At 36.7% G+C, this 15,567-nt stretch overlaps 1 protein-coding gene across 5 annotated transcripts in view; it reads left to right on the top strand.

Annotated features, from left to right (window-relative positions):
* The window catches only part of ZDHHC14 (zDHHC palmitoyltransferase 14), a 96,160-nt gene that overhangs the window by 47,373 nt on the left and 33,220 nt on the right, over nucleotides 1-15,567 (top strand). For 3 of the 5 annotated variants that reach the window (XM_082302699.1, XM_082302701.1, XM_082302703.1), the window contains one exon: nucleotides 6,676-6,848. In XM_082302699.1, coding sequence (XP_082158825.1) covers nucleotides 6,676-6,848 — 173 coding nt within the window. The remainder of the gene's footprint in view (nucleotides 1-6,675; nucleotides 6,849-15,567) is intronic. The other 2 variants (XM_082302702.1, XM_082302700.1) reach the window with 1 other exon arrangement.

Genomic DNA, 15,567 nt, shown 5'->3' with positions numbered 1-15,567 from the left:
TGGTGCAATCAACATTTTTAAATTGGTGTTTTGTAAAACAATGATGTTCCCTATCTCTAGAACAAAGTAAAATTTACCTGCCCTTGCAAGAGCTTCAGTAACCACATCTGTTTTGCAGACAGGTTCATTTTGCATTATGCATCTTATCTATTCCAGCTTCGAAGTTGGATAGCGGATCATTAGAATTACTTCACGTAGCAGTAAAAATTGGGAGGTCATGCAAGGCTGTTGATTGTTATATATCTGTTGTATTAAACCCTTAAGATCTTTACTTTTAGGAGAGAGTTTGTGGTTATCTTCTACAATGTCATAATCAACAGTGCTTGCTTTGCTTCATCTAAACTACATCCAAATCCAACCCTTATGTCAATGGTAATGCATTACAATGTAACAGAGTCAGTGCTGCAAGGAGTTCCATCGAACACTTAGCAGGTTTGAACCAGAGGAGAGAGGTCCCTGCAGTCTCTTTCTTATGGGTTTGAACAGCTTTAAATACCAAACTGCATCATGTTTCCACATGAAACTTTGAAGACCAGTTGTTAAGATTTTGCTGTTCAGGGTAATGTTAAGCTAATTTTATTTTGTAATAGGTTGGAGAGAACCTATAAAGTACTTACCTTATTAGGTTTAAGGATCATGATGGTTTAGGAATCTGTGTGATTTCATCATATTAGTCGTCTTTGTTCTAAGTAATCACTTCTGTGTGCTGGTAGAGGCTAGGATACTTAGTTACCCACTAGAATTACTATTCGTAACTATTATTCGTTTATATGGGTTTCCACTTAAAAATTATTTTCAATTAGAATTAATTCTAAATGGAGTTAGACCCAAGAAATATAGCAAGTGTAGAAAAAATAAGATGCATCTAGTACTGTAAAATAGAGAATAAAGCAGTAAAGCATTTAAGCAAGGTTAAATGGTATATTTAAATGCCTCTTATCTCAATCCATTCAATAAATACGCCTTTCTGATTAGGGTATAATATTTTAGATTATTAAGATGATGAGGAGATAGTATTCTGGCTATTGCTTCTGTTCCTGTTGTCATTCTGCCTTTTGTTTGACAAATGTTCTGTTTTCCGTAGTCTTCACATGCTTGCAACATTTCAAAACATTGCGAAATTTCCTGGATTTGAAATGAAGCAAATTATCAGAAAAGTGATTTTTTTCTTGTATTTTACCACTTAAGTTTTTGAAACTGCTTTACCATTCTGAAATGAGGGAGGGTATGATTAAGAAAGAGGGTTCAAAACAAAAAATAATAATGAAATAAATTAATTTTTAAAACTGCATTTCAAATCCTACTGAAATTAGTCTGTGTGTTCCTTAATATCAATTAAAACAAATCTATAAGGTTTTTAGAAGCTGTACTAAAGAATGAGGCAGATGTAGGAAACGAATGCAGAACTTCCTTAGCTAATCTTCTAATTCTTAGGAATTTCATGTAACATTACTTGGACTAATCTATACTCAAATTATACCACATTTTTTGTGTGCCAGCAGCATGCTTCTGAAAAACAAGTAAAAAGAAGGAACCCTCCAAACCCTATAACAGTGAAATTATTTCACTGTGATCAGACTTTGTCCTGTTTATATATTCTGTATCAGGCAGCAGCCTCCAAGGTTCTTGCTGTGCCCTCACATTTTGCCCATCTTTGCATCTTCCTCTGTCTGTGTTGCTCTTCATGCGTGTCCTTGGCTGCTTTCTTTGAACTGGCAACTTACCATTAGAAAAGTAAGTTATGAGCTATTTTTGCTCTTTTAGCCCAGAGGCTTGCTTTGCCTTTAATCTGTCTATATATGGGTATTTTGTTGCCATGTCTAAATTGGAAGAGGTCAGGGTTAGAACATGGTTTCACAAGAGGCTGTGGTATGAATGAAAACCTCACTGACAGCTGTTGAAACGGAGGTCTCCTCCCACTGTCCAAATTTCCCTCTCCCTGTAGTTTCATGTGTGCTTCTTTCTCCCTTTGTGCCAATATCCTTTTCAAGTGCATGTTAGAGAGACAGAAAGTCAACAAAATGGTGTCATTTTCATACATTTTAGTAAACTAACTTTGCTCACGAACCTGACAAAGATTTGTGTTGGCATAAGGGCAGAAGTTTGGGACAGTGGCTTGGAGCAGTGATGCAGTGGAGTTGAAGGAAGGGTAAGCTGCGAGGAGCCATAAATGAGAGAGGAAGGAGAAACAACAAACCCTTTGGGCTAGTTTAAAGAAAGCAGCACAGTCTCATTCAGACTCAGATGTTAACTTGTAACATGTGGAACTGAACTCAGGGTTCACAGTGCCAGCCTTCTCTCTTCTGTTGGATATCACCTGCGTACCAGTAGCCGCTGGTATATTAAACAGGCAGTACCTGCAGAAACAGAAATGAAGTTGATGATGTAGGAGAAGGAATAGTAATTTTATTTCCGTATGTTACTTCATTCGATTATATTGATATTATATTTTTCCTAGAGTAGGCGTATTTTATATCTGCTACAAAGAGTTTTGTATTGATGAACAGCTTGACATAGAGTATCCTCTGAACAGTCTTGCTAGCCAAACTTGTAGGGGTCTTTTTCTAAGTTAGTGTAATTAAGTGTGATGGCTTTCATCTTTGCATGAAATTTGTACTTTTATTGTGTTCTGCCTGCCAACTGAGCAAATATTAATTTAAATCTTCAAAGTGTAAAACACTGGGGGTTTTTTATTTTAAATACAGGCTTAGCCTCTCTCCAGATATCCGTACTGGATAGATTTGTCATTTACTGAGTCTCCCCATCAGTGAATAACTGTCAGCGAACCTTTCAGGAAAGCCTTCATCTTTCCAGGAAAGGCCTTCAGGAGACTTCTTTTCTTTCCTCCCCTTTTTCTAATAACCATGCTTGAAAGCTGTGGGACTCTCACTGTGCGTGCTCCTTAGCACAGTTACTACATGTATTTTTCTGCTCATCTCAGTAGCCACAGGGAGCACGGTTACACAGTTAAGAGGGCTGCTGGGTGGTAAGAGTTGCTTTTGTACTTCTCCTGCATTGTTTGTTCACAGGGGTGATGCTTGATAATTATCTTTTTTATTTTTATCGAGCTGTGACAGACTAGTCTTCCACCAGATTTTATTTCCCTCCTACATTCATGCAGACTTTCACATGATGCTGCAAAAAAGCAGCTGAGAAGCCAAGCAAAAAGCAGGGCTAAAAGTATAAAAATTTTCTATTAATTAATTAAAAAATTCAAGTTATGTTACAGTTTGCAATATGCAGATCCAAACATTTTTCTCTGAAGAAGCTATTTTCACAGTAACAGTTTCTAATGGGATCTGTGGTCAAGTAGTACTTTTTAAAAATGTGTTTTCTGGGAATGACCTAGTCAGTACTTGGTGTCATTACAGATGCTGGTTAAGAACAATTGTTTTGCCCTAAGATGTAAACTGAGGATGTCAGATCACATCTAGCAGTTACCAGGTGCCAGTTGGAAAAGGTTTGTCACTGCTTGCTCTGCAGTAGGACAGAGATTTGTCCTGGAGCTCTCTGCTGCTTATCACAGTGTTGCTGGTGGTGGCTAGATTGACTGTCAGGAAATACCCACTAATGTTTGCTTTAAAAACTCACTGAAAATACCCTCCAAAAAGATATTTCTGGTAATATCTGAGGAAAGCTGATGCCTGAAGGGATACATCCTCAATTAAAGCAAATTAATTAAGGAATTTGAGCAAATATGAAGGATAATCCTGTGTTCGATATTTGACAATTCTAAAAGTAGTAACACTAGAAATGTTCAAAATAATATTGACTTAGTATAGCAGTACAAATATTTGTTATATAAGCATGCAAATATAAAATACATAAATATGCAAGTGTATTTCTACAGATATATTCACAATTTTGAGCTAAGATCCACATTTTTAATTTGAAGTCATATTTAGTGGATTTTTTAATAACCCAGAAGAAGTAAGATTTTTTTCCCCCTTCTTTTAAAAAAGACGTGAAGAAAAAAAGATCTAACAGTATCTACTGGTTTTTGTTTGGTTTGGTTTTTTTTTTTTTAAATTTAGCTCACAGGGATTTGAAAAATTAATTCAGCCTTTGTAAAGGAGACATGTCATTTAGCTTACTGCAAGCCCATGTGATATATGGTCTGTACATAAATCAGACTGTATTAAATGGCCTGCCCAGACTTACTGTCTGAATCTCTGTAAGGAGCTGCAAGGACTGGTTTCTATTATTCCCAAAGATGTCATCTTCAGTCTTTTCTGCATTATTGCCGAATTAATTCCAAGTCAAAGTTGGTAAAATACATGTTGTTAAAACTTGAAAACACCTTTAGGCAAAGCAGATTACCTTACACTTGCTTGTTGTGAACAGTATACAGGGCTTTGAGAGTGAGGATTTTTTTCACTGCAGGTGGTCTTGGTTCAGCAAGGCAGAGACAGATTTTTTCATGCTTTTTTGCTATACTAACATCACTTTTCAGCAATGTTGGGCTTTCTCAGTATTTTAGCACAGGAATTTGTTCTTTCTACCAATTTTGTATGAAATTACTGTTAAAAGGAAACATGTTAGAGTCATGATGGCCCTTAGTTTCTGCTCTTTATCAGTGAGAATTTAAATTGTGTATGTAATGGTTTTGTGCTGGTTTTGTGTTGGCAAGTGTCGAAATTGTACTGCGCCTACTGTGCTACCCTGAGATTATCTCATGTTACCTTTTGCACACATACAACTCTTGTTTGGTCAACAGACTTCGACACAGTTGCAATTTCTTGGGTACATATAATGAATAATGCAATAGAGTAAGAGCACTGTGCTATATTTAGTGTTCATTAATGTACACGTTCTCTCTAATCCTTTTAAAAATACATTCTTTCTTGCAGCCTATTTGTACTCTTGTCTGAGCGTATTACAGTAGTTTTGATTTCAGTAATCCTTTGTGGCAAGAAATAAATTGAGCAGTAGGACATTCGTGTGGTATGAAAGCTTCTCTTTGGCTGCTTGTTCTGACTGGCTTGTCTGACATGAAGAGAGCAAGGCTTATACCAAGGCTTATGTCTTGCTGGTGCTTCCTTTAGTTAGCACTGATTTCACAAATCAGGGTCTTATAAGCAGATTTTCCTGGAAGTGTACATTTGAAGGATGTTTCCTAGTATTTCAACAGTCTATTTGTTATGTGAAACCACAGTATCTCTTGGTCCTGGCTTTTTTTATTATACCCAGTTGTCTTTTTAATCTTTTGTAACTTATTGCACCTGTAGTATTGCATTCATGTAGGGAAACTTGATTTCCACTTGTTATGTTATGCACCACGTAATGCATATGGACTCACTGCATCCATGAAACCCTTTGCGTTTGGTGAAACAGCCAAGTATTTTAAGAGGATTGTGCAGGGAGATAAATGCTTTGTACGTGGTAGCTGGTATGAAAAGTGTTTCCATTCTCTCCCCATCCTGTCAGCAGAAGTGATGAGCAGTGGAGCTGACATTGTCATCACTTGCTCAGAGTTAACATTCCACTGAGGTTAACTGACTTGCAGTGCAAAAGCTTGCACATCTGAATCATCATTGAAGGCAGTCAGCAGAAATGGGGAAGACAATGTTAATTAAACTTGATTGATACCTAGAAATTTTAGATAAAGCTCTAAGGCATAGAACTTGATGATTTTTGACTCAGGTTTTTAGGCTTATTTTATGACTTCTTGCGCAAACGTCAGAAGTAGGTGAAGCCATCTTGGTATTCTACCCACACCTACTTAATATAAGGGCTATGAGAGTCTTCAGCCTGTGTGTTTTCTAAGACAGTGCTACAGTGCTTCTGTAATGTCTAAGTGTTCATATCCTTCTTTTTGCACAGCTGTAAAGAGATGCTTATATTTGTGTATTGGTTGGATTCCAGTGTTTCTGTCCATTTTTATTATAAAATTTTACTTATAAAAGCAAATTTAATCATGTGAAGCACAGAGGAAAATTTGCTAAAACTGTAATCCACTCTTAAGCCCTGGATGTACACTGTAAATCTGGTAAGCACAGAGCCGTTTTTGCCCTGGTCAAGGGCTGTTGATGTTGCCATACACATGCCCCTGGATTATTTGCTCCTCCCAGGTGTGTTGCACTGTCATTTGCATTCTTCTTACCTTGTAAATGAGTAAGCAAGTTTACTAAGTTACAAGAAATGGGTTAAGAAAGAAAATCAGTAGAGGTCTTATAATATTGATACACAACAAGGCTGTTAAAGGAATGTATTAGAAGTTCTTGAGCACCATCTTTCTAGACGATAAACTTGTTTTATAGACTTAATTATGTATTTCAGTGTGGCTTATTTCATCATGTTATGGGCTTCTTCAGGTTATTTCCCCTTTCCTCTCTCTGCCCAATTTACTTTTATGCAATTGGGCAGCAGGTGAAGAAATATATAAGCTTATTATTTTGTGATAAAAATACTTTATCTTCTTATGTAAATGAGTATTGCATATTAGTGAGGTCATTATTGTGGTACTAGTGCCTTTATTATATTGAACATATTATGAAAAACTCCAGAAGTGTCACGAACACATAAGCAGAAATTCCAGCTTCAATAAGCATTCCAAGGCAAGTAACGTATGAAGAGAAGAAAGTGAATTCTTTGTATGCATTTATAGAGGTAAATAGGTTTTGAGAGCAAGTTGCATTATGTGTTGTTGATTGTTTATTCTTTTTCTTTTTCCAGTTGTCCATATTTGTCTGAGAAGATTACGCCTGCTATACCTGCAATTGGTGGGATTCTTTTCTTTTTCGTGATGGGGACCCTGCTGCGTACTAGTTTCAGTGATCCTGGTGTCCTCCCCCGCGCAACACCAGATGAGGCAGCAGATCTAGAGAGACAAATAGGTAACACTGAAGGTCTGTTGTCTCTTCGCTTTCCTCCCGAGGGTGCATGTACTGTGTGAAGGCAGTGTGCAGCTCTGCTCATGGGAGGAGTTACTCCTATCTTGCCACAGTGATTGTTCTGGAACTGTAATGTCTGATGACATTGCCGTGATTCCTGTGGAAAGATGATTGATCGGTTCTTCACCAAGAAAGTAAACAAAATCCTGGCCTTTTAGAATGATAGTTAGTACTGTAAATGCTTTTCAGCAAGTCTGGTAGAACTCTGTAGTACACAAGAGAATACTTTTTAAAGTGTTTTTGGCAAGAAAGCTGATATTGCAAAAGATCTGCAGTTGTGCATTTTAAAAACAGTGTATCCTCAGAGTTTAACTGAATTTAATTATGTTATTTTTATTGCACAAGAGATAAGTCTCTGTGCTAATATACAGTAAAAATGTTACTATTTTTTATTTGTGTAAAGCCAGCATAATTAGAGAGCTAGATTTTAATCATTCTCACTTAGCAAGAGCACAGTTAACTAAATTCTTTAAGTGGGACTTCTACAGCTACAAATATGCTGAGTAGTTAAAATGTGCCACCTGGATAAGAAAACACCAGATGAGTTTGCAGAGCTGCTTCATAAATAGTGGGTTTGTGTGCTTAGTAAGCTACTCAACCTTACTAAATGCTACTATATCGGCTTTGATATGATAGTCAATGGAAATCCCATTTTTCTGAAGCAGTTTCAAAGAAATGTCCAGTCAAGTAATTGAAAAGACAGGTAACAGGTCTGTGCAAGCACAGGAGAAATACCTGCAGCATCCTTGATGTTTAATACTATGGTACAGTCTTAGGCTTTTTATGGTAGAAGTATTAAAATGTTTGCTATTCATCTGAATTTCAAAAGTGGAAAAATACAACAAAGCATTCATTTAGCATCTTTTCTTAACCAGTGTTATGGTTTACTTTTATTGATCTCCTTCAAGGAATTCTTTACCTAGAATGAGGTACCAGCTTTAGCGAAAAACACAGACACAGGTTTCTGTTCAAGGAATTGCTTATTTATCTTGTGTTCACAGAAACATTGATCTATGTCAGGAAATAAATTACTTCAAGTAAGCAGCTCATGACAGTAATTTCATGTTGTCATCTGTCAGCATTTTGGCAAAATACAAAACTAAAAATACAAATTGGTTACTAGAAAGGAGAGTCAAAATGTTCCCATGTGCAGCTATTTCAGAACTTTGTGTTTATAAATTATAGTTCTTCTTAAATGGTATTGCATACTTGTTCACAGGTTGAGGCTACTGAGCTGATCAAAGTCATTGTCTTTCCTTCAGCAGTAGCAAAGGCAGTACTCTTCCAAGAAGGGACAGTGGAATATTGAAGCAAGGAATTGCATTGCCAGCAAATGTGGAGTTCCCAAGCATGAGGGCTTATGGCAAGTCTAACAGAGGAACAAGCTGGTAGCTATAAGAAATCATTCTGCCTGAAAATTGTGGTTCTGGTTTCAACAATGGAAACAGAAAGAAACATTTTTGTGCTGTTACAATATGTTTTTTAATGTGCACTTAAAAGTGCACTCCACTAGTGTAGTGGTATCTGTGCAGCAGGAAAAGCTGAATGGCTCCTGCAGTTGAAAAGAAAACTAGATGCTCCAAAACTATCATTCAGGCTGGATTGCCTTGCTGTACCTTTCAGTTTGAGGCCCCTTCTAAAGACGGGGTGCAAGGTTAACAGTAATTTATTTCTGGACAAGAAGTTCTTCAGATAACTCATCTAAAAATAATGCCTTTACCAAATAGCTTCTTTTCTAAAGTGTGTGTATGTAACCTGTCCTATTTGTGGCTTTTACTTTATTCAAATCATTCTTAGATACTTGAGACTTACAGACTTAGTGTCTTACCCTGCCCTACTTGTCTCTGTGGGAAGCAGCCTCCCAGAAATTGTTACAGATGCTCTGAGAAACAGTTGTGTCCCAAGACAAGGAATTATGATTTAAGAATGCTATTTTAATCAAACTTTATTTTTTTGCATTAGAAAGCATAGAATAGGATGAGCTGATTAGAGAGAATGGTTCTCAAAATAAGACCTTCTAAAGAAGCTGGCAGTACTTCATCCTTTCAGGTGACTTTCTGGAAACAGGGTGGTCAGACTGAGAGTGAAAAATGTTTCCACCTAGGCTATCAGCCTTTTTCAGGTGAAGATGGGGAACTAACAGAGCTGTGATGCTGCTATTTCCACCCCCTGGGTACAGGAATGGAAAGCAGTTATTTCTTGAGAATTTGCTGTGTTCATAGAAAAAAAAAAAAGTGAAAAGAATTTTAAAAAATGAAATTGTCCAAAAAACAAAAGGAACTTTTTATTCAAAAATATTATATTAAATGTGGATCATCAAGCTATCCTCATACAGAGGAAGGTTGGGAAGTGTAAAAAGAGGCCATTCTGACTGTATTTGATTGTAGTCAAAAAGGTACTAGTGTCAGAAGTCGTGGTAGTTTCTAAAGGTCAGTATGAAAAGATGGCGCAAGCATATTGGGAGAGCACGGGAAAGACAAAAGGAGAATAAACTCTGTTACAATCAGCAAGGAACAGTAGAAGACAACAGGACAGGCTCTGTTAGAGGTCAGAGGAAGAAAGAAAAGCTGAAAGCATGCTGTGTAATTGGGAAATGAGAAATAGCAGAGGACAATCTGAAGGATTCAACACTTCTTTGATCTCAGAAGGTCATTTGTACGCTTCTTTACAGCTGATAGAGCAGGTCAGAAGAAAGAGTAGTTGTAGATTAAAAGTCTGTTAATCTACTATAATATATCATTATTGGCTTATCCTAGTGTTCTCCTTTAATAGAAATCTGACAATTTTATCACTACAAACTATTCCCTGTCTGGAAAGACATGGACTACACTGCTAAATATCCAAATTATAAGAATTGGGACTATCATGGGTTGGCATTTATGGCTATTTAAGTCTCAAAACAAGCAATAAAGAATTTCAAGAGCCAATCAAGTGTAACCAAACTGATGTCCTTCATTGAAAGAATAACTGTCATGATGGGAAAGAAAAGGATGTGCTTAATTTCTCACTCTAATTAAGGTCTTGATAGTGTCCTGCATAGGATTCTTTCTATGTAAGTTTTGGAAATAAATTCTAGATGAAATTGCCACAAAGTCAATAAGCACCTTTTCAAAAAGACACTCTAGTGGCAAATGGTAAGTTCTCAAGTAGGACCTTTCAGAGACTGATTGTGGGCTCATGAGGAATATGCTTAACTCTGAAGTTGGTGCTGAGGTGGAGAAATTTGCAATCACTGGGTTTGATGGTTTGGGGTTTTTTAATATATCTTAAATAGTCTGAGCAACTTTAGGGAAAAACCACGAAGTGTATGAATACAAGTGGAAATCAAATACTAGTGGAGAGGGGTCTAAGTAGTGAATGGTGCAGGAAGAGGAGACTTGAATATTATTTCCATACAGATGAAGTTAGCATTGTGATTTGACAAAAAGGGGAAATACTTTTTGGGACATGTTAGAAGAAGAGTCGTTGCATGAACCAGAAGAAGTGACATTCTGTGATACCCAGTGGTGACAAGGGCTCAGTTCACTGTCTGGTTTTCCACAACATGTGTAGGAACTTAAGAGGAAGGCAGCTAAACAGAGAAGTCTGGAAAACAGGACCTGTAAGAAGATTTCATACATACATGCATTTGGCCTTAGAGAGAGGAGGAGCAAAAGTCTTAAAATACTCTCGTTCGTTGGGGTTTTCATATAGTGTAATAGAACAAAGGCAACTAGATGCATGAGGCTTATATAATGAAAAATCACTGAAGGTAACTTTATTTGCTATAAAAGTTCCATAATTTCACTGAAATGCAGCAGAATTTTTTCTTTCTTTAAATGCTTTCTTTCTTTAAACTTATTGATGTAGTATTTTTACTTAAATTATAACTTTCATTAAAAATGAGAAGTCATTATTTCCAGGGGTACCCCATCTGTAATTGCATTCTTTTCATGGTGCATATAAGCATGGCTTCTGCTATGACACAAAATATTATATTGTTTTTTCTATGGAAACGTAAATACTAAGAGCAGCCTTGTTTTGTGTAGCCTCTTTGCAGTTATGATATGTGTTTCTTGTAGTTAGGTTAGTGTTAAGTCATTTCAAGTGGGAAAAAGTAAACTTTTGAAGATGAAGGCTTAGAAGGATAACCCAATCCAGGAGAGCAGGTTTTATAGACAGGAAAGCATTTGTCCAGTTGACATATACAAGTTTAACAATCCTTCCGCAATATCGATTTTGATGCAGATAAATTAAAAGATGGTCATGGTAATTTATCCTTCCAGCCTTAAAATACTTGGATTTTTCTTCAGGCTAACTGTCTTAAGTTATGTGTATCTTCCTTATTTAATCAGTACAACCAGCTTAGGCCAGTTCACAGCACAGTTTCTGCTTGCTTGCTTTTGTGTTTTCAAAGCGCTGAACTCAATGTATGAGCTACACCAGCACACCATCTCTGCAAATCGTTTATGTCTTGGCTGTCTAATTTATGCTGATGCTCAAGGCCACATTTGACACTCCTTCACAATTCCTTGTCTTTCATTTGTTTTGAAATGCACAATTTGATTTCATTATAGCCTTATAAAATTAAATCTCTGCCAAAGCACAGGCATTTCTTAGAACTGGCAATGGCCTGAACAAATCCATACCATTTATGGTTATCATATGTTTTGCAGTCTTTCCAAAGGAGGGATACCAGCTTCCTAGGCTTATAGTTGTACCTGATACTGCACTCTTTAAACAACATTCTTAAAATAAATATAATGAAATTTGTGTGTCAGGTAAGTCTTAGCTCTTCCTGTCTATGCTTTCCCACACTAAAGATTACATTTCTTTCTGGGAACGAGCATACCTTTCACATGAAGTTTTGGCCTTCAAGAAGATCATGCAGCTCTACCTTTAAGAAAATAATACATGATTTCAGAAAATCTAAGGCAGCAAGTCTTTAAAGTCAGGAGCAATATGTAGTTGATATCTCTTGTTGGCTATCAGATGAAGAACTATGTGAAGAATGCAGTTAGCTGCTGGCTTCAGTCTAAGCCAGGTTCCCAGTACTGTTTGTCCCTGAGATTACTGTCCTGAAACGAGCATTTTATTAAAGTTCTCTTCCCTTCAAGAAATAAATTACTCTTTTGTCTTCTAGCCCAGTTTTGTTAAGCATGTTGCTTAAATTTAAGTGGTTAAACACAGAGGAAGACATTTCTTGGAGGTTTGCCTTGTTGAAGGGCTTTGTTTTGCTTTGATTGGGGTTTTTTTTCTATTGTTTTTCAGGTGTTACAGGCTATACATAAAGATTTTTTCATTACATTTTCATTTAGTCCTCAGGAAACATTGCAATTGTTTCAATTTACTGACTTCTCAAATAATATTGTTTGAAGATTGAAATTGTGTCCTTTTGAAAGTTGTCACCAAACCTTGCATGATATGTTTGTGAGGCTTGTATAGAGACAATGTAGGGATGTCTTCTAGAGGCTGTTTGTCTTAGGTTCTTAGGAATATTGACCAAAAAACCCAACTCTTGATTGAGCAGAAGAATCCTAGTGATATGTATACAAACTTGCAGCTTCTGTCTTTTCGTCAGCACCACCTACTTATTTGCAGCAAAATAAATTGAGAAATCTTGTGGAGTTTGTTGTCACATTAGAAGGTTGCTAGGCTGTGCTGTATCTCCATTCTTTCTTGGAGTGGTTCAGGTCTCTTGGTCCTGCAAGGACATGGATTTGCATATATGGGGGTTTTGTAATACAGTAATAAAAATGCTGGAGCCCCATCTAGTGCATGAACAGTTAACCCTACTAGAGAAGTTACAAAACATGTCAGAACAGAGAGGATGGATGGCAGTCCCATTAGTGGCTAAATTTTAGCCTTTTTGTGAAAGAACTTGCGTTATGAGAAAAATGTCATAGTGGTCAAACACAGTTTATTTGAGGAAGGTGATTCCGTAAAGGTTAATCTTGCTGTGCCTCAAGGAGATCTTCTATATTGGAAGATTTAACTGTGTTAGACTCCAAGTATGAGCAGTCAAATTGAAGGTGAATTAACAGCCTGAAAATTTACAGTGAGACCAAGACATGTTTAGCACATTTAGGTTAGATAAATCGTATTAAATCCAAGCACATTTGACCTTGCTCACAGCTTGTTTCCAGGAAAAAGATGTTAGTAAACAGAAAGACTGGAACATTCAGGTTTGATTATGTAATTTAGGATTTTGAGTAGAATTCTCAGCCCATGGAAAGTCAGAAAGACTATTTACTTTGATTTCATTTGCATCAGCTTTCCCCCTTGGATTTCGAGATTAATTCACCTTGGAGAGCTACGATTTGCTGTCTCTGTGAACTTCCCTGCAAATGTTTGGGAGGAAGTCCTCTTAGAAGACCAGTGTTGTAAATATAATGGGCTGGACAGTAGTCTCACTTCTCCACCAGAGAAGACAGAAGTTGCCTTTGAGATTCTGCCAGAGCCCATTTAAAATAATTGCAGTGCACTTTCTGAACTTCCTGAAAGGGAGGAGAAATACTGGGTTTAGTTAATGTGCATTTTATAAAATAAATGTTTATCTAGGAAAAAGAACATTTTTCTTCTAAACAATTCCCCTTGACTGGTTTAAGTAATTTTCTTTCAATGATCATGTACATACTCAGGAATAATAAGATTTTGTAAAATAAAAAAATCTGAAATATTACTGTTATTTTAGGAAATACAATGCATCGGTATTCCTAGCAGTATAGAAAGCTACACCTAGATGAAATTCAGGCTTTATTAGTATTTTTTATAATTATGCACCTAAATTTGAGTATCAAATTTAAATCTTTAGTTTATTAATTAATATGCCATGCCAGCATGTGTTAAATGCTTTATTCAATAAAAAAAATAACTAGGGCTAACAACCTATATTTATGTTCCCAGTTTGTCTTGACCAAAATATGGTCAGAAATGGATGTAGCAGTGTGTTTTGTAATGCCCAAGGATTTCTAGAAGGACTATGACTATTACAAGCCTGTTGGCTATAACATCACCAGAAGCTTTTTTAATGTAATGTGAATTATAAGAAATTCTTCCCTGTCTTCTGGATTTAGGAAACATCCATGTCTCTCTAAAGATTTAAGTAGTATAAGCAGAGTTGTTCTGTGCCTTCCAAAGAACATCTTTTCAGCTTATATGGTGAAATACATTGGTAGCTTGTAAAGCGATACTTATTTAAGCAAAAATATTTGTCAAGTAGTATTGGCCTTGAGGTCAAAGTCAGTGTAACTGATAGTTCTGGGAACCACACAGTAATCCATGCTTCCATGTGCAGATTATAGGACCTGGCCAAGCCTCACAAGCACATTGCAGGAGTTGGTTTAGATCCAGCACAAGTGAATGTCTATACCTCATCAGGCTGTAGGAGACTGCTTTTAAGCTGCTCTTTCTTCAGTATTCACCCCTTCATTCTCATAATGGATGTTTAGGAGCTTTATACCCAGATTCCATCTGTCTCAGCTATTGCTCCCTTCAATTCATCCTCTTCTCCATGAGAGTTTTCTGACGTCTGATTGTTTCAATGGTCAAGTTTACAATGGTGTCACACAAAGACTTTCACTGATGCATATTTATGGCTCATATTTATGGGTGAGCATGTCGCAGAAGAGAACTCCTTAAGCTGGATTTGCTGCCAAATCAGTACCTTGTATAATTGCACCTTTGCTAGCACAGCTGTGCTCTTGCCAGTTTGAATACCTTGCTAGGTGGGAGGCTTTCTTGTTGCCCACTTGGAAAATACATAGTTCGTAGGCTGTATAAGTGTCAGAAATCATAACTGTGGGTGATATTTCTAACAATTTGAGCTCAAATACAAGTCATAGAGCTTTTAGTAACAAGCCCCACGTGAAAGGGGGACAGCTTAAGACTGAATTGTTCAGGTGACTTGACTGTGACTTTGAAATGTATTTTCATTCATATATTAGAAAATATTTTACTTCCCTATTGTCTTAGCTGTTCTGGTATGCAGGTGTAATAAATTTAGAGGTTTTTTTCCACTTCTGTGGTTTGATTTGATTGTGATTACACAAGAACAGATAAACCTAGAAAAAGGCACCACTTTTTACATGTTGAACTTTCAGGTAAAGCTCAGCTTGGACAAAATAGAGCTTTAATGATTTAGCCTAATCAGTCCTTTGGTTGCTGGAAAAATTATTGGTAATATCCTACAATAAAATAAAAGGAGGCTTAGAAACCCAAAACTCTACCACTTGTATCAAACGAGGTAGTTGGAAACTGATTTTATGCAACAAACAAAGGTGTGTAGAGGTAGCAGTGAGAGTTGGGTGTTCAAACTTCTAAACAGCAAAAGCTGTAAAATACTTCCATGAATGTGCTCCATTATGTCACAGCATGCAAGAAATCTTAACATACACCAGGCTCAGATAACAGAGCTGCTGGGTTTAAGTAAATGTGCAGATTCTGTATTAGGTTGTAGAATTTCTGCAGCACTTCTAGGGAGACTTTTTGTTATTGGAGGAATTCTGAAAAAATGTAGGAAGATTCTAAAGGTAACTTTTCCAAGTTTTGCTATCCTACACCAGTAGCTACAGTTGGCTTTAATATATTATCTAAGAACTACTAGGGGGCATGAAACTGTAAGAATTTTGGGATCAAGGTCATTGTCAGCATTTGAAAATTGGGTTTGGATAGTTTCCTTGATTCAAATTGATTG

This window comes from Coloeus monedula (assembly GCF_965178545.1).
Source record: "Coloeus monedula genome assembly, chromosome: 2".
NCBI classification, from domain to species: domain Eukaryota; kingdom Metazoa; phylum Chordata; class Aves; order Passeriformes; family Corvidae; genus Coloeus; species Coloeus monedula.
Note: the sequence above shows the minus strand (reverse complement) of the source record. Positions and strands in the feature narration are given on the sequence as shown.